Consider the following 24,486-nt stretch of genomic DNA (forward strand, 5'->3'; position numbering starts at 1 on the left):
ATCTTAGCTTTCTGGTTTGCTTTGCCTCGTTCTTTAAACCTGCCGTTCAAGTAGATGTATCTGGTGCCACCTGCTGTCCTTGGAATGAATAACTCTCCTACGTTTTTGGTGAGATAGCAGGACGGGCTGCACGGCATGACTGGATTAAACTCATGCTATGCATCATGTGCTCAGATACATTTGCATAGTGTCTTCATCGCCGAGTGAATTAGTCATACTATACATTACGAGTGACCTTATTGATTCTATGACGTATGCATGGAACGGAGTTTTTAAAAAAAAGTCCAGAAGTGCCCAGAAGTCTGCTTTTCATAATAGCAATGTTCAGAAGAAATGTAAGATGTGCTGCACATGTACAATGCACATATACAGTCATGTTTAAATACAGTATGAAGTAGTTTATCTTCCTCCTTCTTTTCTTTTCAGAATAAGCACCGGAGCCACTTTTGATACCAAGACGGCAGTAGGAGGGCACTAGAGAAGTGCCCTCCACCGCGTGAAGACAGTGTTATTGTTGCACTTATTTGCTTTCTGTGTCATTGAAAATGTAATGTGGTGAACCAGTCTCATTGAAAGCCACAGTGACCAGTGAAGCTGCAGTACACAAAGAGTCTCGTGATACCGAGTCTGGCTTCAATTTCTTTACATGTCTTATGGAACCTTTTCAATAATAATTCTGTATTTTTCGTTCTCAATGAATGTATTCTTTGTTTTGTAAATTCCTTGACCCTTGTTAAAGAAACGGAAGACTCGTTTTCATACTGTGCAAAGCTGATTTGTGCCTTTTTTAAGAAAGTTGAGATGGTACAGTAGAGGGTAATAATCTGTTACATGAAGCCCCAGAACAAAGTCAGACTTAAGAACGTAACATCAGAAAATCCACATTTCAAGGCAAGAGCAATGCAGCAGAATTGAGTCCAGTCGATATTAAAAACAGTTGGCTCATGGTTTTTATACTATTTCTCTATCAGTCAAATTACTTTCACTTTGACGTCTGTCTGCTTACTTTAAAACGTGACATTTATGATCTGTTGAAAAAACCACAACTTCACTGTAGTTTAAGATATAAGTTTTGGTCTCTGCTCCTGAAATGAAGATGATTGCAGTTTCATTAATTAGCCAATAGATGGCACTATGGAACACTCAATTTCCATACCGGTGTCCTCAATGTGGACATACTGGTATCATTTGCTCCGTTACTGTTTGTATATGTGTTTTTGATGATTGCTATGTAACTTTTTTTCAATCTACAGATAAAATAACCAGGATGAGTCTGATGTCAGCCATGTAGGCAGATCCAGAATATTGCCAAAATTAGATCTTAAGAACTGCCACAAACGCAAACAGCCGTACCTCAGAGTCAAGTTTCACTCTCCTCACACGTACCAAAAGGTTAATGGTCCATTTTGACACAACCAATAAGAATACTGTGCAACAGATTTCTTAAATGATTATATTTTCCACTGTCAGATGAGTTGATCTCACTTTTTTACTCTTCCTCTTTTCAGCAACATTACTGACAAGTTAACAGAGAATAAAACACGTAGACTTTTTAACTGAACCTCAAAAGGACACTCAAGGCTTTGCTACTTGTTGGTCGATCTTGAATCACTATGTTAAACATATTGAGAGATTTCTTCAGCATCCTTTTGATCCTCATAGTGTGATGTTGCTCACTTTAAAAGATGCATCACTTATCACATGGTTGATATATTTCACCTTTGAGCCAAACCCATTATCCTGTGTTGTAGTATAATGGCATATTAAAGGATCTCAGGTTCCATTTAGAGAAGTTAAATTTTTCTTAGAGAAAATCAATTTCTGCATATGTTATTAAAAGCCATACTGTTCTACCAGATGATAAGGTACCGGTGCTCAACATGTTAACATTTGGATGTGCTCAGAAATACCATAGAGGAAAAAAACAAAATGGTAATTGTGTAATAGATCATTTTCTGTCTATGGTGAAGCCATTTACTAAACAACACAGTGAATGTGTTGTTAATTTATTGTGCAAAGAAAGACTGGTTCTATGTCTGTGAAGGAATACATAAAAGTGTACCGTATATCTGCTTGACTGTTGCTCATTAGGCAAATGAATAAATGACATTACTCCAGTCCAACTGTGGTTGTGTCTCTTTCAGTCTACACTCTTTGGAGGTGAGTTTCGTGAGTTTAGTGCAATGTTGAAGAAAAGATAGTCCAAATCCCCTCACTCTGCAGCCTGGAGTCCAATGTCCAACGGGGGCCAATGGATACAAAGTGCCTCGATGACCGCACTGCTCAGATTTTGTGTTCCAAGTTTAAATCTGCAGTTGATCATTGGTTATTGACAGTTCTTCAGTTCAAACTTTGTTCACATGATCTTGTCAATACACTGTGTAAACATGTCATTGTAGAACGTTCATTCGTACTAATCGGCAGATAATCTCGCAAAAGAAATAGTAAAGTAAGGGGTTTTGAGTCTCATCTCCAGTTTGCAAAGGCACATGCTGTCTCTTTTAGATCCTCCTCTCCACTGGTGTATGTGTTGTATATGTCTCTACACAGCAACCCTGTTCATTTTGTCTGTTAGGTCCCAAGATGACGAGATGAGGGTGTCCGACTCCGATATCAACCGTCACCGGTGCGGCATCTCCATGATCCCGACCACACCCTCCGACGCCAGTGGAGATGCAGACTCAGAGCCCGAAGCTACTGTCAAATCCCTCATTAAGTCCTTTGATACTGTTGGACAGAGTGAGCACCGAGCACTTTGACACACACACACACAGGGAATCCCAAAACAGCAGTGTGACTATAGAGGAGAACAGCTGGTGAGATCTCCAGTGTGGATTTCTGTCATTTCTCTACGAAGCCATGTGTAGTTCATTGTTTTGGAGTCTGTGTGGCTTGGGCTGACATATAGGACAGTGTCAACAAAAACGGAGCATTATAGGCCTCATAAAGGTGGACTTTATGGCAGAAGAGTTGTCTTGGATTGCATTAGGCTGTATAAGTGCCCCTAATAAAGTGGACATTGCATATACTCAAATAATGAATTTTAAGTAAACAAGGCTAAGAATCTGACCAACAAAATGAATGTCGACTGTGTGTTGTGGATACTATAAACAGATTTCAGTCTGAAAAGAGTATTTGAGGCCAAACAATGTTAAATATTACACTTCTCTCCTTGCTGCTTTTTGCATTCTTTTCTTTTATCTCAAGCTATACTAAACATGAGTCATTTTCTTTCTGCCTCACAGTTTTCTCTCTCTACAATAATCAACCGGTATATTATCTGGTCTTTCAGATGGACCAGGCCACACGGTTCAAATGCATTCCTCTCCCAGAACCCCGCTGAGTGGGATCCCTGTACGCACTGCTCCTGCTGCTGCCGTCTCCCCTGTCCAGGTACACACCGGGATATTTTTCCTGTACAGATGTAAAGAAAATAACTTCCTACAAGTGATTCACTGTTTCACACTCTGATGTGATGAGATCTCTGTTCTGTTTTATATTCTTTTAGAGACACACGTACATAAAGCCACTATCAAAGACATTAGAAAAAAGAATCCACCATGGAGAATTCTCTCATCATCATGGTATGTAACGCAAATGTGGTTTTAGCTGGAAGTCATGGTGTTTAATTTACATGTTTATCCATATTTCATTTATTATTACCAATTCAGGGCCTCGCACACTGCTTTAAAGTCAATGGCCAGCCAGCCAAAGTGTTACTATGAGTCAGTTCCTTTAGAAATGAGTAGGGCTGAAATGTTTACACAGACAGTTAAATCATGAGATAAATATAGATATGCCATCATCCGACTTCCGTTGTTTTTGTGGGTAGATTTCTGATTTTATTCTCTGAAAGCAAATACTGTAAAAGTGGCGACTGAGCTCTTAAAATGTCTGCATCTACAGTCAACAGATGTTCCAGCTCCTCCATTGATAAGTTGCCTGAGAAACATACAGTAACATGTGCACACCCATATCTATAATGCATTACAAACATACTTATAATGCGTTATAATCTTCTTATAGCATTGCATAATTATAGTGACACTCAAATATTCATAATGCTTTATAACAATATTCATAACACATTTTATAATGATCTCTAAGGTCAATTCTCATAATACTTCATAAACTGACAAGTTTGTTACAAGGATCATAGTGTATTATAATTCCCGTGGTTGTAATACATTATAATCTATTTGAAAATGCTGTGATTATGTTACTCTATGTGGTCAGTGGGTGCTTTAAGTAAAGTGAAAACATGTGCATGGGCATTATAGAAGGTGTTACCGTGTAGGGCACTATTTCAGTCAAACAGCAGGTAAAGAAAGTTTGCATCACTTCCCTGATCTTATTTCACTGCCTGCCTCATTACTTCACTAGGTGTGTCTTTGTGCCGACAGCGGCTACAGTAGAGACTTGTTCAGGCAAGACAGAGTTCCTCAGGCATGTTTTATTTTGAAGAATAGGCTGAAAACTGAAGGTGACGGGCTATTCCTATTTAGTACCCCTGGGACCATACTGTGACATTTCGTAGTAGATTTGACAAATCTCTGACCTTTTAGAATCAGTCCTATAGTAGCATGTATGAATTTGCGTTCCATTTCCAGTTGTTCCATTTCTCTTTTCCAAACCTGCTCTTGAATGTTTATACTCATCCATACTTTTGTTGCAGTCCTACTTTACAAATATGTAATGCATTATAAAATATATTATGTTCCCTCTGTTTCTGACTACCGCAGAGAAGTTGTCGGGCTGCGGTGAAGACCTGAAACCTAACAGCCTGATGAGGAAGAGCCCTTCTCTCGAGTCTGTCATCAAACCCCCCGCCTCCTTCAGCTACAACCGAGGCAACAGCAAACTGAGGTGGGCTCACCCAAATGATTTTGTCTCATTCACTGTGAGATAATTCCACTTGTTTAGCTGTGCAGGTTGGAACTAGTGAGGTGAACATCAGTTTCTATATGTGACTTCTCTACATGCAACATGATTGTTGGTTGAAATACGCAGGAAATCAGGCAGAAACCAGGTGTGTGCTCTCTGTAACACATATGCAATCGCTCACACATTGTCTGGTTCTAACAAAAATGCAAGAAAACAGACAGTGGAATAATAATAATGACTTACTTAAAAAACAGTTCTACATTTTAGTGAAACAGAAGTTCCCCCTTCATTCCTTGATAACAGGTTTTGGTGGTAATGTAACTATTACTTTGCAACATTGTTGGCTTTTTAAGTAACAACATATTATACTACAATGCAATTTTAAATATTCAAGTCCCAGTTGAGAGATTGGAGATGTACAACTTTTATTGCCCACAGTGTTGACACAGATGGCTTTCCCACAGAAAATGGAGTTCGGCTTATCAGAAAGGGAAGAGAGACATTAAACAAAGATATAACATCTTCTGACCTGTGGCATTACAGGCATGTTCCCGTACAGACCGCTCCTCTCTGTGTACACACAAAGGTGACCAATCGTGGCACTCCATTCAGTTCGACCCATGCTCAACTACCACTGCAGCCAATTGGATTTTAGCTCGTGTTTGAGTTTACATGTCGTCACGCTGAGACAAGCAGAAGTGAGAAGCAGTCAGTCAAAACCTTGATCGTCACACAAGACAATACCCTCAACCAACATATTATGTGATGTTGACATTGATAAACACTCCTGTCAGTGTTACTCTCTGTCCATCCGCAACTCTTCTTCCTCTATCTATCTATCTATCTATCAAGCTGTCTAAATGCCCTCACATATTAACATCTTTGTACTTTATTAATGTAAATGCGTGTAGCTGTATTGCAGACCTTATCTCTCAATCAGCAGATCAGCAGCTGACATTTCCGTGTTTGGTATGGTTTCAGGTTGATGTCATGATATAGCTAATCTATCACTGCTGATGAACGTATACACGCACTCTCTGGCCCCCGTAAAATCGGTTTGGACAGGGCCTTGCTGCTTCTGGCCTTGCGGTGCCTTAAGCAGAGAAATAATGAATTTAACAGCAGAGCTGCTGCGAGTTGTGAAATGTTTACCATGCTCAGAGCGACGACCGTGTCTCGTGGTCTTCCCATGGCCTCAGGTCCAGCACAGACCCCCGGGGAGCAGACCCTGAAACCATTTAACCAATCTGTTGTACCACTTTGTAAGTTCTGTGTCCTATGATAGTGCAATCAGTATACTGTATGTATGTAAGCATGAGCACATGTAGATGGAATTAAGTAAAAAAAACAAAACAAGCCTGTGCTAAAGCTTTACATCTCACACTTAAAGCCAAACTGAACACTGAGCTGTGTGTAGTTGGCTTCACTCCAAAGTAATCTTGAGCTACTCTAGACTCTTAACACAAATACACTGAACTGCAGAGACGCTTCAATCTTGTAAGAAACATATAACACAAGATCAAATAATAGAGTTCCTCTTGCTGATGGAAATCCTGGTTTTCAGAGAGGGAACGTTTGGAAATTAGATTAACGATGTAGGAAAGTAAAGCAGTATCAAATTATTGTATCAATGGATCACTTTAATTCTTTGATACTAGAACGTATTTTTATTTTCTCCATCATGGTACGTTCTGTGCAGACCATTATACAATATCATGCTGTCATTCTGCCTCTATGTTTACAGTATTAGGTTATAAGCTGTGGCGTTGATATTGATGCTACATATGTCCATGTTATTTGAAGACATCATATTTAACGGTCTCATTATCATAATTTGATGCACAATGTTCATGGTCAAATTTGTTTGCACGACATGGTCGTTTTCAGCTGTTTTCCCTCTGGTGTGTAAACAGAGCTGCTTACCCTTTTTAACTTTCCTGATGTAATAAAAACAATATTTACAAAATAATAAGGACTAACATTTATACATTCTTATACTGTCAGTAAGTACTTACAGAACTTGAATTATTGTGACTTTATGACATATTGTAACCGTTCCTCATTCTCTCTCTCTCTCTCTCTCTCTGTCTGTGTGTGTGTGTGTGTGATCGCTGTTTATGTTCCCCTGGTGACAGTGTGGAAAGAAAGGACCCCTTGGCTGCACTGGCGCGGGAGTACGGAGGATCTAAGAGAAACGCTCTACTGAAGTGGTGCCAGAAGAAAACAGAAGGCTATCCGGTAGGGATCACAGGCCAGAGACCTCTCTCAAATACAAGGCGGGCTCCGTTCACTTTCACACCCTGCTTTTCTCTGCTACGTTGTCCGGCAGCTTTATTTTAATCTTGTCGGGTTTTCATTCAAAAGTGACATGACAGCTCCCAGTCCCTCGCTCTGTATTGCGTCGATGCAGCTCTGGACTGTCTAAATGGCCTCGGGTTCTGTAGTTATTTCATTTTTTTTTGGTCAGCCATCACTGAGGTGTTAGAGTGTAGTCGCACATAAGTGTTTGGAGACCCGTCATTCACCCACCTGTCATCTCACTGGGGGTATGAAGTCACTGTGGCACAGAGGTAATGGAAACAATGATGCAAAGCACTCAATGTTACCGACACACTGGATTCATACAGGTGTGTATTTATATAGCCCTGCTTGTTTTTATGCATGCCCATTTGTTTATGCATTGTTATTGTGTCGCGTCTCCATCTGTGTTCCCCGTGTCCATGGAGCCAAGTGCTGACAATCACCTGGCTTAGCTGCTCCCCTAATACCCAGTTTAAGGAGCCCATTGAGCCCAGTGGGATTAGAGTAATCATCATGTTTGTGTGCCACATTGCCAGCTAGCGAATGCTAAAACTCTTACCGGCAGGCAGTCTGGTCCCAACCTGCAAACCTTCGTTTAGAAGGAAAAAGAGTCCTTTCAGCACTTTAGCTTGTATATCTGTGGCTCAACCAAGTGTGGAAAAGCACGGGTGTCAATAACTGCTATAAATAGACTCTGCTTAGCCAGTGAAATGCTCTGAATAATAGGATGAGTTGTCAGATCAATAGTTCCTATTTCTCAAGCACAATGCTGCTCAGTGAACTTTGAGTCACCCTCCCTTCATCTGAGGTTGGATGTTTGATGGTCACACGGGACAGTGTTGGTAAAACACACAACAGAAAATCATCTGTGATGGAAATATCTGAACAGATGAGATAAAACTGCTGTTGAGCAACAGAGAGTCTGATGATCTGCTGTCATAAGATGACGGACTTGTGTACGGACTGCCGTGGCTCACATTGTTTAGATTTTTACAGTCCTTTGTTAATGACACTGGCTTGTAATGAAAGGTCACTGGTTCAGTAACCATTTCCACCACCAGCCTCATGCTTATTTACTTATGAACTTTCAAAGTGCCGCAGAGGAAAACTAGCAACGAGCTTAATTATATTAGTAGACACTGTAACATAAAGTAATTCCGCTCATTCAGAACAAAGACAGAGGCAAATATTTTCAGCATGCAAATTCAAGTTGTTAAAAACATGTTTTTAAGAGAGATTAAAAAGGCTTAACAAAGTCATGCGGCCTGATGTTTTCAGGCATTTTAAGTTGCTCTGGGTAAAAGCACCAGCTAATAGTCAGTGCTGGAAGAAGTACTCAGATCCTTTACTTAAGTAAAAGAAGTAATACTACAGTCTGCAAACACCACGTTATTAGCAATAGTCCTGAATTCAGAATTTTACTTTCTAAAAGTACAGAACTACGATCTGGAAATGCATCAAAAGTGTTAATAATGCAGACTCGCCCCTTTCTGATACGTTGTGATGTATACAGTATATATGGGGCTTACGTTTGAGACGTTTGAACCAGAGAAGATTTGTCATTTTTGTTTGTTGACAATTCATTTTCTGTTGATTGAGCAGTCATTGCTAATATTGATTGATAGCGCTGCAGTTATCACGGTGGAGCTAATTCTAACTAGTACTAGGTAAAGTAGTAGCATTGAATTAAAAATACTTTAGTTAAGTGCTCAAAGTGCTCAAAATTGTACTTAAGTATAGTACTTAAGTAAATGTGCTGAGAAACGTTCCACTGCTGCTTAAATTCAAACGGACTCTTGTTAAATAGTAACCCAAATGGAATTGCAAATCTCAGTTCAGTTCAGGACAGTTGGGTCCAGCGACATGAAACCCTGAATGGAGCCTCATTTCCATTTAGGTATGGAATCTATGATCCCCTCTCACAAAGGGCTTAGCAACACAGTGTGATTATTTGCAAGTATCAGGAATGCAGTAAGACGATTTGGCAACTAGGAGAGTTTCAGTCTGTGGAATAACCAGTCCCCTCCTGGAGGAACTGCTCCGTGATTCGAGCTGTGATCATTCGTGTTTGTGCCACGTGCCTGACCTGTAACGGAAATCATTCACAGACTATTAGGCAGTTAACCATTAAAAAAAAAAGTCTATTTTTAGAACAAGTGTGACTGCACATTACTGTATTGCTTTAAGAGCAGTTCATCATGATGCATGTATATTTGCATATCTAATTAATTTCTAATGGATGAGCTCCCACTGAACCTGTGGCTGGAACTTGTGTGGGTTTTTCACAAACCTGATATCTAAAAGGAAGAAGAATCAGAATCAGCTTTATTGGCCATGTATGCGTACGCATACAAGGGATTTGACTCCGGGTTTCACTTTGCTCACAACGTCCATACACAAGTTTACAAATAAACAAGGACAGGTTGCTTTTATATCTGTCGATAGATGGATCTTCTTAACATTACGTAATACACTCAAGAATGTGTTCAGAATGCGAGGTACAGTATACGACTGTTCATCGGCATAAAGCACAAAGAGGTAGATTAAGAGAAGCACATGAGTCAAAGATGCCCTAATACGTTGAGACATCTGAGATCTTTTGAGCAAAAGACCCTGTAACCCCAAATTCTGTACATAAATTTGAGTTTCCCAGCAGAGCTATACGAGAGAGGCTTCGTTTGACCTCTTGGGATTTTTGCTTTTTATGGTAAAATTCCAGCACCTTCCACAGGGATTTCAGATTTCTATGATCCGTGGATGTGCACTGTATTTTTGCGTGTGTCTCATATAGTGCTCGTGCGTCTCTTACAGTAGATGGAGCCCAGCTGAGTCTGCACCAGAACAAGAGTGGCCACAGGCCCACGCTTGAGTCTGGCAAGCTTTCGGCAAAAGGTTACTGTCCGAGGACGACGTGTTGCGCTTCATCTGTCTGGTGAAAGGTCACGCTGTTACAGTGTTATAAGGCCACCGTCCACATGGAAGCCACTAATTACAGGCCTAATGCCCAGAGACCGCCTGACTTGTCACCGTGGTTTGTAGCTCCAGGACAGAGACGGCGACGGTCGCCTGAAATACAGCGACATCCAGGTTGCCTTTGTCTTTCTTTATCTCTGTCATGCTTGTGTTCTGCTCTAATAAAGGTCAGGGAGGTTAAGTTTTATCAATACACCCATATGCAATTTGCAGTTCCTCCCTTCTCTGCTGTGAACTAAGGTCAAAGAGGTAATAACTCAACACTAATTGGCTCTTAAGTTTGGAGTGACCCAGTTGTAATTTACGCTTGACCTCTTCAGGCTACATAATTAATGGTTACTTGGAAGAGGCAGCTGTTTACTTTGATAACAAAGCTCTTATATCGTGCTCATCTGCCAGCGTGGAGTCAGAAATGCTGCTGTGTGAGACGGGGACAAAGCCGACGGGGTCAGCCCTGTGCCAGTTGTTATTACAGTCCCATTGTTGTCGGACCTTTTGGTCAAACAGCAGCGTAATTAAAGTGAAACTGAAAACCGGAGCTATTGTAAGCACGCCGGGAGGTTATTTGATGTTTAGATGCAAATAGCTGCCGAGGGCACAATAAATCTCTGTGATTATAGCTGGACACAAAGCCATGGAGTCACACTTCGCCTGTTGACTGTGATCAATAAAGGGATGAGAGAGATGAGTGCTTGTACTCATCACAATGAGAAGATTAAATTCGACCACCAGTGTAGGTTGTGATGGACTAAAAAAAAGAAGAATGAAGCGTCTTCTTGTTGATCCATGTGAGGTAAGGTGTGGTTCTGCAAATGCATGCTTATCTGCCTCTTTAATGCATTTAGGGGACATGGGGAAGAAAACATGAGGAAAGCAGCAACCATGGCCTAAGTGCCTTATGCATCCTGTGGAGCCATGTGTGTGTATGGACGTGTGTATGGATGTGTTGGTGCATTGTTTGCCATGTGGATCTTGTCCCTGGATGAACTGTGACAGCTAACACGGTTAGGGAAAGAAAAACACGCATAGGATGGATAGGACGGCTGTGCCATCACCATGGAGAAGAGCCCATGAACCCCTGAGGCAGAATGCGGTGTTTGAAAGGGTGTGTTCACCCAACAGCTGCCTCCAAACTCCAGTAACGCAGAGGTCCTACGAGCAGCTGAATACGTGACCTGTGTAAAACACTCACAACGCGGAGGATGTGTGAGTCCAGTTAAGCTCCGACACTACAAATGTCAGATTCTGGGAAGCACAGATCGATCGGCGAAGACCTTAAGCTCACTCTGATTGACTCTGCCCTGTGGGAGAGAAGTGGCCTCTGACAGGAAATTGTTTATTCACAAGGGATTCTGTGCTCGTCAGCGCTGGAATGGACACGGACTTGAAACTCAAGACCGCTTTTGAACAACTTCTCTTACGCTGGTTTTTAAGGCAGTTTGTAAGATCCGGCTCAAATGAACACGTTGCTGTACGGCCTGGAGCTGGATGTTTTGTGACTTCTATATCTGTAACTTTTTCCTGCTCTCTAAACACTCTAGCCTCCTACTGTATATTTATCAGGCTCTTTGATGTCTTAATTTAGGACAGCTCTGGACACTTTTTAAACTCTTTTTTTTTTCTCAATTAACCATAGAAGCCAAACAAAAATAAATACGCTGTTTGTTCAAGATGGGAACAATGAGCAAAGGCTCAGCTGGGCCTGAGAGCACAGCTCATCCGGCCACGTCTGGGAAACTCACTCACACACGCGCGCACACACACACTCCCACACACTCGCACAAAGCCATTGAAGGGACAGGAATGAACCCCAAAGCGAGTGTGGAATGGAGGTCAGACATCGAGGAGGGGAAGAGGTTTGGAGTTCAAAGATTAGCCATTAATGTATATATTAACAATGTAGGATTAACAGTAATGGTGCTGTAAGTGAGATCATCAGTGTAAAATACAGTTGCTATTAATACATGTACTGTGTTGTTTTTTATTATTCAAATTATCAATAATCATGATAACTAAACGATAACTTGTTCAAATTTAGAAACTTGAGGTTTGTCTGGGCTTAAGTGCAAAAAAAACCAAAACATATTGAGTAACCCTGAACATCTGGCAAGTGGTTGTGCTGAATGGTTATGTCTGACAGTACAGAGGTCCAGGATGTGGACAGCCTAGCTCAGTAGAAGGACTAGAGGCGGTTGGATCACTTTGAACACAATATAGTGATCCACGATACTAAGTCTCAAAATTAGAATTGAGTTGAAGAGTGAAAGTAAATCAATGGTACAGCTATGATTATGTTTGGCTCAGAGGTCTCCTTTAGATTATAATGATATAAATACAGGCTATGTTATTTTCACAGGTGAACATTTTTTCCGTCAAAAGCAGATCTGTCACAGGGCATCAGCTGATCCTATGTGGAGACAGGCTGAGTCTGTGGAAAGCAGCACTATCTAGCTCCAGCAGCTCTGTGACCTTCCCTGTTGCCCTGTCTTTTCCTCCATAGTCCCGCCTGCCCTGGCTTTCAGCCTGTCACTGCTCATGACTATGATTCATTGCATGGTACATTAAGGCGTCCTCCCTTCGCTGTCTCTCTCTCTCTCTCTGTCTGTCTGTCTCTCTGTCTGTCTGTCTCTCTGTCTGTCTGTCTCTCTGTCTGTCTGTCTCTGTCTCTGTCTGTCTGTCTCTGTCTCTGTCTGTCTCTCTCTCTCTCTCTCTCTCTCTGTCTGTCTGTCTGTCTGTCTCTCTCTCTCTGTCTCTCTCTCTGTCTCTCTCTCTCTCTCTTTGTTACTCCATTTCAACCTTTCTATCTCATTTAAGTTTTTTTTCTCCTCCTCTATTCTTTCTGTTCTTTCTTTTATTTTCATTTTGTTTCTCACATTTCATTCTGGGTCGTTTGTCTCCGGGTTGCCCTACTCATTCGAGGTGAGGCGGAGAGATCCTGAGACAGGAAATACACTGAGACTAGCTCATCAGTCAGATGGCTCTCGGGCATGATGTCTCCTGCTTTCACTCTTTGGACTGATGTCTTTTTAACAAGCTGTGTGTGTCACAGATATCCTCCATCCCTCGCTGCTCACTCGCTGCATGTTGCATTGTGCTTCGTGTTTTTTTTGACATTCTTGATCTGTAAGTGGGAGCTCAACATTGCGATAATGGCACGTTGACATCAGGGTGCCAAGTGTCATGGGAGCATGACAGCAGAGGGGCTCAACTCCATGTTTCTGGAAGAGACACCAGTCCAGTAGCTCTACATGTGGCAGCAGAGTGCACACACGCTTAACTCCCATTGCTGCACACACTGTTAAATTGCCGTCGGTGTTGCTTTCAGTGATTGGCTCGTGTCCAGCTCGTCTGTGAATTCCTTCTCCAAACGGTTTACAACAGAGCTCATGCTGTCCTTTGTCTTTAATGTCCTCTGCAGCTTAAGTCCCATGTAGGTCTGAAATGATTACTCGATTAATCGATTCATTGATTAGTTGGTCGATAGAAAAATAACCGGGAACATTTTTGACGATCGATTAATTGTTTAATGCATTTTCTCTTTTAGAATAATAACTATCTGACAAAACAAGTTATTTGAAGACAGCGTCTTTGGCTCTGGGAAAGTGGACACTCTTTTCTGACTCAAAATAATGTTTTGTGACCGATATAGAAAGTAAATATTACATTAAGTCTACACAAACTTCCCACCACTTTTTCCACTTTTCCACGAGCAGTTTCTACAGTAGCTGCTTATATTTTTGCTGCATGCTTTTATTGCATGTGCACCATTAAAAGGCAGAGAATCTGCTCTGTAGCATGGGCCTCTTCTAGTCTTATGGTTTTGTCGACATTTTGTTACCTGATGAAACTTTCAAGGCTCATTGTCACTTGAAATGCATCTACTGATGCTACCATAGAACGTATCTGCTTCCCACTTGGAGGCAGACCAATGCAGCATATAGGCCTATACAGATCCACTTAACATTAACTCTTTTTTTTTCTCTGTCCAGTCATCCTCTGTACAATCCCCTGCTTCTCTCTCATATATTCTCTTTCTCTGAGCCCTAAAAAGCCACGGCTCTGCCTTTTGTGCCGAGTGAGACGCTTCCTGTCGCTTGATGCTGTGTTTGCTTTTCTGAGCCGGCTCCCAGAGAGCTGTTGTTGTCCACTGCTGTTTTAGCATTCATGCCTCTCCCTCTCTTTCTACCCTGAACGAAGCCCAGCTCCCACACGCAACCCCTTTCCCCTTTCATCTCCCACCCTGAACTCCATCCTACCTGCCCTGGCCTGGATTAGAGAGATAGATAGATACTTTATTAATCCTGCAAGGGGAAATTTGTTCGCTACAGCAGCATTATGATACAGATAAGCAATCACCTCAGATCACCCAGACACACACTCTTACGCACACACACACACACACACACACCTATATACACATACAAACTGCACGTCGCAGCCTCTCTTATCAGCTTATTTGTCATTGTCTATCTTGGTCTCAAAGTCTCTGGGGTCTGATCAACCCCTATCTAGCCCTCTGTGTGTGTTTGTGTGTGTATGTGTGTGTGTGTGTATATGTCAGTCTGCACGATTAGCACACACACACAGTGCTCATAGTGCTGTTGATGAGCCAGAGAGAGAGACGGGGGGAGTTATGAGAAGAATGTGGGATGACATGACTGCACAGGTCTGCCCTCCAGACATAATAGAAAGGCATTGACTGATGGAGAGGAGACTCGAGCATCCAAATACTCTCATTCTCATCAACATCCTCATTCTCAGCCTCTGTTATATGAAAGCGTTAGATGACCAAAATGTTATCTGCAGAATAGAGATCGCTTTTTGCCTTGAAGTAAAACATTGCTGTTAATTCATACTGTAGTACATGCTAGTGTCTGAGTGTTTTTTTAGTATATAATGATGGGAGTTTTCTTTAAAAATATTCTTTTGATGATTGTTTCCCTTATGATAATCATAAGTTTGTGATTGATTGGGGTGATTCTTTATCACACACCTGACAAATAATATTGAACGTGAACAAAGCCTGAGCCCAGGCTTAGGCTTCCTGTTTGGCTTCATTCGGATGAACCAGCTGCTCCCTCGTATATCATTGTGACCACAAATGCTCTGTGACTTCCCCTGATGACTCAAGTCGGACAACAATGATTGGCTGCACTTTTCACAGAAATAACAGTTCCTAGTAGCTCAGGGGATAGTCATTACTGCAGTGACTTAAAGCTGTGATTTTTACCAGAGTTCATATCAGGTAATACATTACATTGCGCTGGCGTCTCATTTACGGTTAGATTAGCTCTGGGTCTCAGGGCCAGCATTGAAGACCACCGGCTCAGAGCAGCAGTAAACAACACATGCTGCATTTCCAATCTGTAGCATCTCACTATAGCCAATGCTTTGTGCACGGACACAAAGATGTACCCAAAGATCTTTTATGCAGTGCAGTTTATCCCAAACAATACAAAAAAAAAAATGTAATCCCTTTTTAATAAGTCTTAAATAAGTGCACATTTAACTTTCTTGTTGTTTTCTGTCTTTCTGCTTTTTTCAGTATGGTAACAGTATGGCAGGGCTTCTTCTCTTATCTAGAAAGACACAACTCAGCTCACAGCTGGGGCTGTACCACACACATCTGCATGACAATAGATATCAATGGAGAAGCAATTTAATGCAAACAGGGGTTTAAGTCTGCACACACCGGGCCACAATCAGAAAATAGTGTAATAAAATGTAATATATCACTTTTAGCAATGCAATGTTGGCTTTTTGGTCCGTCCACCAATTGATCCAAACTCAAATATCTCAACAACTATTGAATGGTTTGTCGTGATATTTTATACTGACATTCATTGCCCTCAGAGAATAATCTCTAACTTTTCCTGTAGCACCACCATGAAGTTCATATTTTAGTTTCTTTGTGAAATGTCTCAACAGCAATTGGATGGATTGCCATGGAATTTGGTACAGACATTCATCTTCCCCAGAGGATGAAATGAAGAGTAATCTCTTGCCATCAACAGGTCAAATTTTCAAAACCTGGTTTATAGCCAAACTGTAACTTCCTCTGGTTCAGTGTGTGGTTCGGTATATGGGAGTCCTATGAAGCCAAACTCCCAAAGCTCATGAGAGGGATAAATGAGAAGACACCGGAAACAACTTATCTATCTAACAGTGAGCCTGCAATGCCAAACAATGGCCCGGAGGGTGTCTTTCCTCTGAACTGTCAACTCTTATCAGACCTTGAATACGCTATAAACAGAGTGTGGGCTGACGATGCTCTGTGAAAAGCACACACACACACACACACACACACACAAACACACACACACACACACACACAAAAACACAACAGACTGAACGTGCTGCTATGCACATTCCTCACACAGGGGAGAGATTAGAAAGAACATTGGAGGCTGAAATGGGGTCCAAGAAGAAGAACCTCCCAACATCCTCCAAAGGAAATACGACCCAGAACAGCATACAATAGCATTACATTTGAATTTTCATTGTGTTTCCTGTGGTTCTATGACTTAATGGATTTTTTTAATGGCCAGTTTATGTTGTAAAGAGGCTATTTGCTCTCTTACACAAATTATCGGCACTTTAAGCTCATTATCATTATGTGATATTGATTTTGACCTGTCCCCTTCTTTGCTGTCTACAGAATATTGATGTGACCAACTTCAGCAACAGTTGGAGTGACGGCTTGGCTTTCTGTGCCCTCTTGCACACATATCTGCCCGCCCACATCCCTTACCATGAACTCATCAGTCAAGATAAGGTAGAAAATTACAGGAAGATTGCACACACTCAAGTCCTATCTCGCATGTCGTGGAAAAATCATAGTATATCTTTTCACAGTATAGCATGTCATAAAAGTCATAGTATAGTATGTCATAACAATGTCATGGTGTAGTATATCATAAGAAGTGATAAAAGCAGTATGTCATAAAAATAAGAAAAAGTCAGAGAATAGCATTTTCATAAAAATTGGGATGTATACTGTCATAACAAAATGTAATTGTATAGTATGTCATGTCAAAAGAAATCATATTATAGTGTGTTTAAAAAGTCATAGTTTACTGTGTCCAAAATAGTCATTGTATAGTATGTCTAAAGTCATGGTCTAGCATGTAGAGAAAAAATGTATTAATTTATCGAAAAAAGTCATAATAAAGTCATGTTCTAGTACGTCAAAAAACGTCAATAATAAATATTTTTTGATAAACTATATCTGACTTTTTTCGACATACTATTCCAGAGGTATTCAATTAAAATTCAACGAGGTCTAACTTGCTCTATGATTTAGTGCCATAATTATTGGAGTAACCTAGCAGTTGTATTAACGTCTGTATGTAGTCAACAACTGAATGTCAAATCAAATAGAGAAAGTTCGATTGAAAAATATCTCAACAATAGTTATTGTCAGTTTTTAAATTGAAGTGAATGAATTATAAATAATACATAATCTAATAATAAATCAATGATTTTCTCTCGTTTCAAGTAAAATAAGGTCTGTATTAAAGAATAAATTACATAACAGAAAGCTTTTGAAAAAAGTTTAACTTCAAATAAAATACTTGATTTAAGAAAAATGACTTTACTGAATTGTCTTTGCCCTGCAGCTTTAAATTCAGGTTTGAAGTGAAAGCCACGGTATTATATTCTTCTCACCTTCTAAACCTGTGGTTGTTGAAACGACTTGTTTCAGCCTCATTAACTCTTAAAAGTCTGTCCATTCTTGGGTCTCGCTGAGCAAATTTCTCTTTTCGGAGAACGCCATGTGAAATAACTTCTTACTCACGTATTATTCTCCAACTACTCTGTCTTTTGCCCCGTCTCCCCCGTGTGTAAATCTTACTCGAGTCAGGACGTTTATCAGAATACACATATTTGATTGGCTGAGTAGCGTCACGTGATGTGATTTACAACACATGTAATTGGTTGGTTTGTTTCCTGGACCGCTGAACGAGTGCCGTAAAGGTGGTTACAAAATCTAAAAAAGTCCCAGTATAGTACGCCAAAAAAGTCGTAGTATAAATCGAAAAAAGTCATCGTATAATGTCAGAAAGAGTCATTAAAAAATGTCATAGTATAGTAGGTTGAGAAATAGTAATTAAAAAGTCGTCCTATATTATATTTTTAAAGTCATTAAAAAGTCATAATGTATTATTTCGAAAGCAGTTGTAGATTTGCATAGCATTGTATGTTCAATAAAGTAAAAAGTCATAGTTTAGTATGTTTTAGTTTAGTCATAGTTTAGTATGTTGTCAAAAGTCAGATTGTAGTATGTCAAAAAAAAGTTATAGCACATCCACAAAATCCATAGTGTAGTATGTTAAAAATGTCGTAAAAAGTTCACAGGATAGTAATTACAAAAAAGTCTAGTATGTATGTTGCAAAAGTTATATTATAGAATGATCTTAAAAAATCAGAAACCGAAGAATCAATTTTAATGGTCAAGTGTCAAGGACATTGACGGTATTTCACTGCTTACAATACATGAACAGAAATAGACATACGGCTAAAAACAGGGACAACAACGCTGAATAAGGTAAACATACACATTTGACTACTATAAACATATGACTTGGGACTAATATGTACAGATCGAAATATAAACTACAATGGTGCAGAGTGCAACATGTTTTGGAATAAATATGGAATGATTCATGTAACCGATTGCTTTACATGCATGAGGTACGTAAGGATATGACAGAATATACAAAGTATACAGCAATGTGGGTACTGATGATACTCACACACAAAGAACAGTGGATATTTAAACTATGAAATATATAGTGTATTTATAAACGATGTTGACACTATATAACTGGTTCAACTGTTCATCATTTGTGTCTGGTTGTTTTACAGACAGTTCTCTGTGTTGTCTACAAGACGGGATAAGCAGAAACAGCTTGTGTCCACAGTGTGAATGGTCTGCAGTGTTATTTTCTGCCATTTCTTTACTCTGGAGGTGTCTAAGCCCGGCATTGAGGGCATGCTCGCATCAGTGACTTTCTCTGCATTCCTGACTGTTTGTTGTAGTCTGCTCATGGCCTGTTTGATGGCTTATCCAAACCACACACCGATGGACGTGCAGGGAAAATACGGGTTGATTGCAGTATAGAACTGCATCAGCAGCTCTGGAAGCAGGCTGAACGTCCTGAGCCAGCGCAGGAGGCACATCCTCCGCTGGGCCTTTTCCTGATGGTGTCTTTGTTGGAAAAAGACTTTGTAATAGTAGGCAGAGTAAAAGTCATAAAAAAGTCATAGTATATTATGTTGTAAAAAATCACAGTATAGTTTGTTGAAAAAAGTCACAGTATACTATGTAAAAAATATGTTCAAAAATATGAAAAGGCATAACATAGTATGTCATAAATAAGTCAAAGTAAAGTATGTCATTAAAAAGTTACAGTATAGTCTGTCATGAAAAGGTCCATAAAGAAGTCATCGTATAATAAGCCATAAAGATGTTAAGAAACATCAGAGTCTAGTGGATGACGCAGAGCCCTTTGAAGGTTACCACAACACTGACTGGCTGCTTTGCTCAATTATGTTGAATTGATACAACATTATATCAGAGATGGCAGATTTGCATTTGTTTCATAAGAGCCAGAGCTCAGTCTGTATTTAATTAAGTACCGCTGTGAATATATTTGAACCTGAAGAGAATGTCCTGTCTGATTTGTGAGTAGAGCAAACAAAGTGTATGTTCAGCCTCATGTGTTCCTCTGTGGACATGCAGGTGGTATATACAGTACCTGTAACATAGTTCCCCTCCGGGGACTGCGGGTCTTTCAGCCTGCCGCGACATTAAAACAATAGACAATCGACGAACACCTCCAACCAGGCCCGACATATCCTACGTGACGAATTAGTGATATAGGTGTGTGTAACACGGAGCTGATGACAGAGACATCTCTCTGAATAATTAAATAGACCCCTGTTGGCTTTAATAACTCTTGCTGAGTGACTTTTCCTGAGGCCCAAACACCCAACCTCTTCCCAGTATAATCTGTTCTTCCAGTAATCCCATTACTGCCCTCCTATGCCCTTTAACAGAGATGTTTTTAAGCAAACAACATCACAGTTGGACTTATATTTTAGGTCAAATAAGGGAGAAATTGTTCTACAGCTACATCATCCATGATGTCAAGTGTCTCATGTCTGTTTGGATTTTGTTCTGTAGGAGAATTAATGATACAAAAGTCGACATAAGGAGAATTAGGGCTAATTCTAAAGGAATCGACTTCATGGGGATGTTGATGTCACAGTATAGCTTTGCACTTCAAATAAACATGGTGGATAATATAACACACTGAAAGGCTCATGCAAACAAGCTATGGTTCGCATATGTTGCAGACTGTCTCTTAGGTGTCTGGAGGGGTTTACACGTTGTATTTGTTGCCGTTCAAACCTCCGTGTGTGGTGTCGCGGGATGACGGGGTCTGAACACCCAATGATTTGTTTTTCTTCAGGACCGGAATCTGACCCTGGCTTTCCAGGCCGCCGAGAGCATCGGGATCAAACCCTCTCTGGTGAGTTGAGCTGCCACAGACCTCACACACACACAAACACACACACAGACAGAGAGATAACACAGAAAGACCCTTTGATTAGACAACTGTAAACAGCACATTTCAGGATGTGAGATGCCCCACAACCATTTAATCTGACCACTTTTCCTCCTCCAATACATGATTCAGATACAACTTGACTTTGATTAGCTTAGTTTGTTTGTGATAACATTCGCATCCCTCCCCAGAAATGACTTATGTGAGCATAAAATCCCTCCATGTTGTGTGATGCAGTGAACAAAGTATGATCATAGTGAAGCAGTGCAACGGGCTAACGGGCTTATGGTAGCAAATGTGGAGGGAGCTGTCCTTCTCTTCAAGGAATAGTCCAAACATTTTGGCACATTCGCTTCATCACATTCTTGCTTAGAGTTTAAAAATAGATACCGTCATATCTGTCAAGCACAAAGCTAGAGTCTGGAAGCTGTTAGCTTAGCTTAGCATAAAGAATGGAAGCAGGGGGTATTGGCTAGCTCGAGTCTGTCCATAGGTTGTTAAGAAAGCACCTATAAAGCTCACGCATTAACGCGTCTCTTTTGTTTGATGCGTACAGACACTTGTGTAACGAGAGCCATGCCAGTGACGCTATGAGGGGGACATAAATGTGTGGACACCATTTTCATAGAAATCCTTCCAAAAGTTGTAAATAAGCGTACAGCATTTCCCAACATGTCAAACTATTCTTTTTAGGTTGGAGTTTAAAAAATGTTTTAAAATAAATAGTTTCTCTATAACATATTGAATACTAGATGAGAAACAATCGAAAAGTTAAAAGTTATTTTGTTTATTGAAAGCTTAAATAACTGTCACAAGCTGACCTAATACTCTTCATCAGGACTGTGTGGGTGTGGTTTGATCAGATTGGATTGACTGTAGCCTAGCAACACGAGCAAACAACCACATTACCTCTCATCAGATTTTGACTGAAATGTTTTGTTTGATCCTCGTTGGTGCTGCAAAGTACGTGACATCACCTTTTTCTTAACTGAGCCCCGCCCACTTCAAACCGCTGAGAAAAGCACAGACGGATTCAGAAATGTCTCGTGTGAAAGAAGCTAAACTCAACAGTTCACTCTCGACTCTGCCGAGGGTCTGCTGCAAACAATCTGTTGGATATTCATTCTCTCTGACTGTCGAACAGTTTGCTCTAAATGTGGAAGACGTTATCAGGGAAGTGAATTAGGCTTCAATGTTTCTCTGAGACCAAAGGTCACACTTCTTATTAATTTGGTTGTGGTTGCGGTTGCAAGATTGACATGGGAAGCTAGTTCCCATGTCAATGACTTTCCACTTTTCAACTGCTTCTTGCTCTGCAGCATAAACAGAAGCATTAGACACAGAGAGTAGCTGATCATCGTCCCGTTAGGAGGTTGAGACATCATGGGAGTGACTGGACTGAAGCTCTGTATACATCTGCGCTACGGGAAGCTGCTGTGACGCCGGCTCCATGTGGAGTCATGTGAAAGCCTGGCTCACTGTCTGACTCATCACCGTCGGGTCAGGATTTAGAGTTCATTTGAAGCACACAGTAGCTTCAGCACATTTTCTGAAACACATACTGAATACTTTATGTAATAGTAGTCTAAAACACAAAATAAAAAATTAATACAAAAGGAAAATGAAAGTCCACAAAAAGCATGTAAATAAGAAACCATTTAGAACTGAAAAACAAATGTAAATCCCCTCAAACACCTCATTGGCCACCTGTCTTATCTATTTCCTCAATGAGTGATTGAATCAACAGTGATTCTTGCAAATGATTACATTATTTGGGGTCGTGTCTGTCTGTGTGACGTGAGCTTGCACTGGTTGCGTGTTTGTTCTACGTTCTCGTGTTTAAAGGTGATTGGATGCGGTAATTCTGAAAATCTTTTAACATCCATATTCATGAGATATGGCAGACGCTCTTCTCTGCAGTGACTTGAATGCTGCTCACATTAGATATTTACATAAAAACAGATCAGATCAGATCTATTGCAGCATCTTTAGCTCTGATTGGCCTGACTCAAACAGATTACAATCCAAACACCAATAACTCACACCTGAACTCTCTGTCGTTGTTCATTCACTCCTCTTCCGGTTCTAAACAGGACATGGAGGAGCTGATGAAGACGGACCGGCCGGACTGGCAGAGCGTCATGCAGTACGTCTCTCAGATCTACAAGTACTTTGAGACCTGACCGACGTGGGGAGAGAGGAGCTGGAGGCCGATGAAGCGGAGGCACTGGAGCACTTTTATGTCTACATTTACCTTCCAGACAGACCGAATGCTGCTCACTGACACCAGGGACATGACTGAGGAATTCTACGTTTGTGAGAGGTTTCAAACAGTCACGGAGCTGCTCTCTTCTCTTTTCTTAACGGGACACTACTGTGAGCGCTGAGGCCCACATTGACAAAGACTGCAGTCAGGAAACAGGAATGACCTTCTTACCAGCTTCAAGTGTCAATTGAGCATCTGATTCACAAACCAATGAGAGCAGACTAATACATTATGGTGAAAATACTTTCCAAGCCTTGTGGCAGCATGACTAAGAGAGGATTCAGAACACATTCTTTTCTCTCCATTGACTCTGAAAGAATAGACAAAAATACATATACAAAAGATATTTTTCCATTATTTGCTAATTATCAGTGTTTGTGAATCCAATGCTCTGGTTCTGGTCGTTCTCAATATGTGCCAAATCTTCTTCCAAGACACAACTTGTTCAAGACCATCTATGCATGATGACAGTGTAGCCTGAGCTGCTGTCTGGGTGCTCCGTGTGGCGTCTACTTCCACTGAGCAACAGGCAGTCACGAGGGAAGCTGTGTGAAACCAAACTTACGGTAAATTTTGTTCCGTTTGCTGAAATGTTGCTTTAAAGAACTGGATCAACTCTCATATACTGAGTTGGAGTTGTACTTTGCAGAGCAGAGAGTATTTTCAACTGACGGGTTTGAGTAGAACTGAAGCCTTTATATTTTTCACCTTTGGGTGCATTCTTCCGAATAGAAATCAAACAAACCCCAGCTGCCATGTGTGGTGCGAAACTAAATAGGATTTAAGGATTGGCAGAATGGAACCATCGTGTCGTGCCCTCCTGTGTTTTCTTCACGTTTTCCATCAAGACCGTCTCAACAACTATGGTACTGCGGCTGCTTTGCAAAATATACATATTTGGCGTTGTCATGTTACATTTTGAAGGAGATGATGACTTTTACATGTCAGAGAAGAGTGTGTTGGGAAGATTAAAGTGTTATTTATTTATTTACAAGACTGTCATCCTGAAAAGTGAGAGAGTGTGCAGTTTTCTATTTACTGATGTCAGATTTGGAGTCCTGGCGGATGGATATTGCTCAATAAAGGATTGTGAAATGATTCACTTTTTTTAAACTTTTGACACAAAGATGCTGAGTTGAAGCAGCTGTGTGAGTATTGCTGTGTCGCTCTAGTTGAGGTTAAACTTTTCCACTCTGTGCCAGGCTTGTGAAACATTTGGGCATGTGGGAACACTGACTGGAAAAGTGTTGCCTGCTCATCACATCACACCTGTTCTACTTAAACACATTTCGGCAGCAGGTAAAAAATAATGGAAATATCTTAACGCAATAAAATGGGTCTGAAGAGAATCAAACTTAGTTTGGGTTTCCTCTTTAAAACTAATGTTCATATACATCTGATCTCATATATCATATATCTGATGATCATATATACTGATCTCATGTGTCGCCAAAAGCGAAAGGAAAGCGAAACATTAAAAACGTGAGT

General features: G+C 40.6%; 1 protein-coding gene across 3 annotated transcripts in view; it reads left to right on the forward strand.

The window, feature by feature from the left end:
* specc1 (sperm antigen with calponin homology and coiled-coil domains 1) overlaps positions 1-24,038 on the forward strand; it is a 63,148-nt gene extending 39,110 nt beyond the window's left edge. For all 3 annotated transcript variants that reach the window (XM_079171674.1, XM_079171675.1, XM_079171676.1), the window contains 8 exons: positions 2,576-2,739; positions 3,293-3,393; positions 3,509-3,584; positions 4,743-4,866; positions 7,020-7,122; positions 16,817-16,933; positions 20,637-20,696; positions 22,826-24,038. In XM_079171674.1, coding sequence (XP_079027800.1) covers positions 2,576-2,739; positions 3,293-3,393; positions 3,509-3,584; positions 4,743-4,866; positions 7,020-7,122; positions 16,817-16,933; positions 20,637-20,696; positions 22,826-22,915 — 835 coding nt within the window. In that variant the 3' untranslated portion in view covers positions 22,916-24,038. The remainder of the gene's footprint in view (positions 1-2,575; positions 2,740-3,292; positions 3,394-3,508; positions 3,585-4,742; positions 4,867-7,019; positions 7,123-16,816; positions 16,934-20,636; positions 20,697-22,825) is intronic.
* Positions 24,039-24,486: the final 448 nt, after the last annotated feature.

The sequence above is a fragment of the Pholis gunnellus genome (assembly GCF_910591455.1).
Source record: "Pholis gunnellus genome assembly, chromosome: 13".
Classification (NCBI taxonomy): domain Eukaryota; kingdom Metazoa; phylum Chordata; class Actinopteri; order Perciformes; family Pholidae; genus Pholis; species Pholis gunnellus.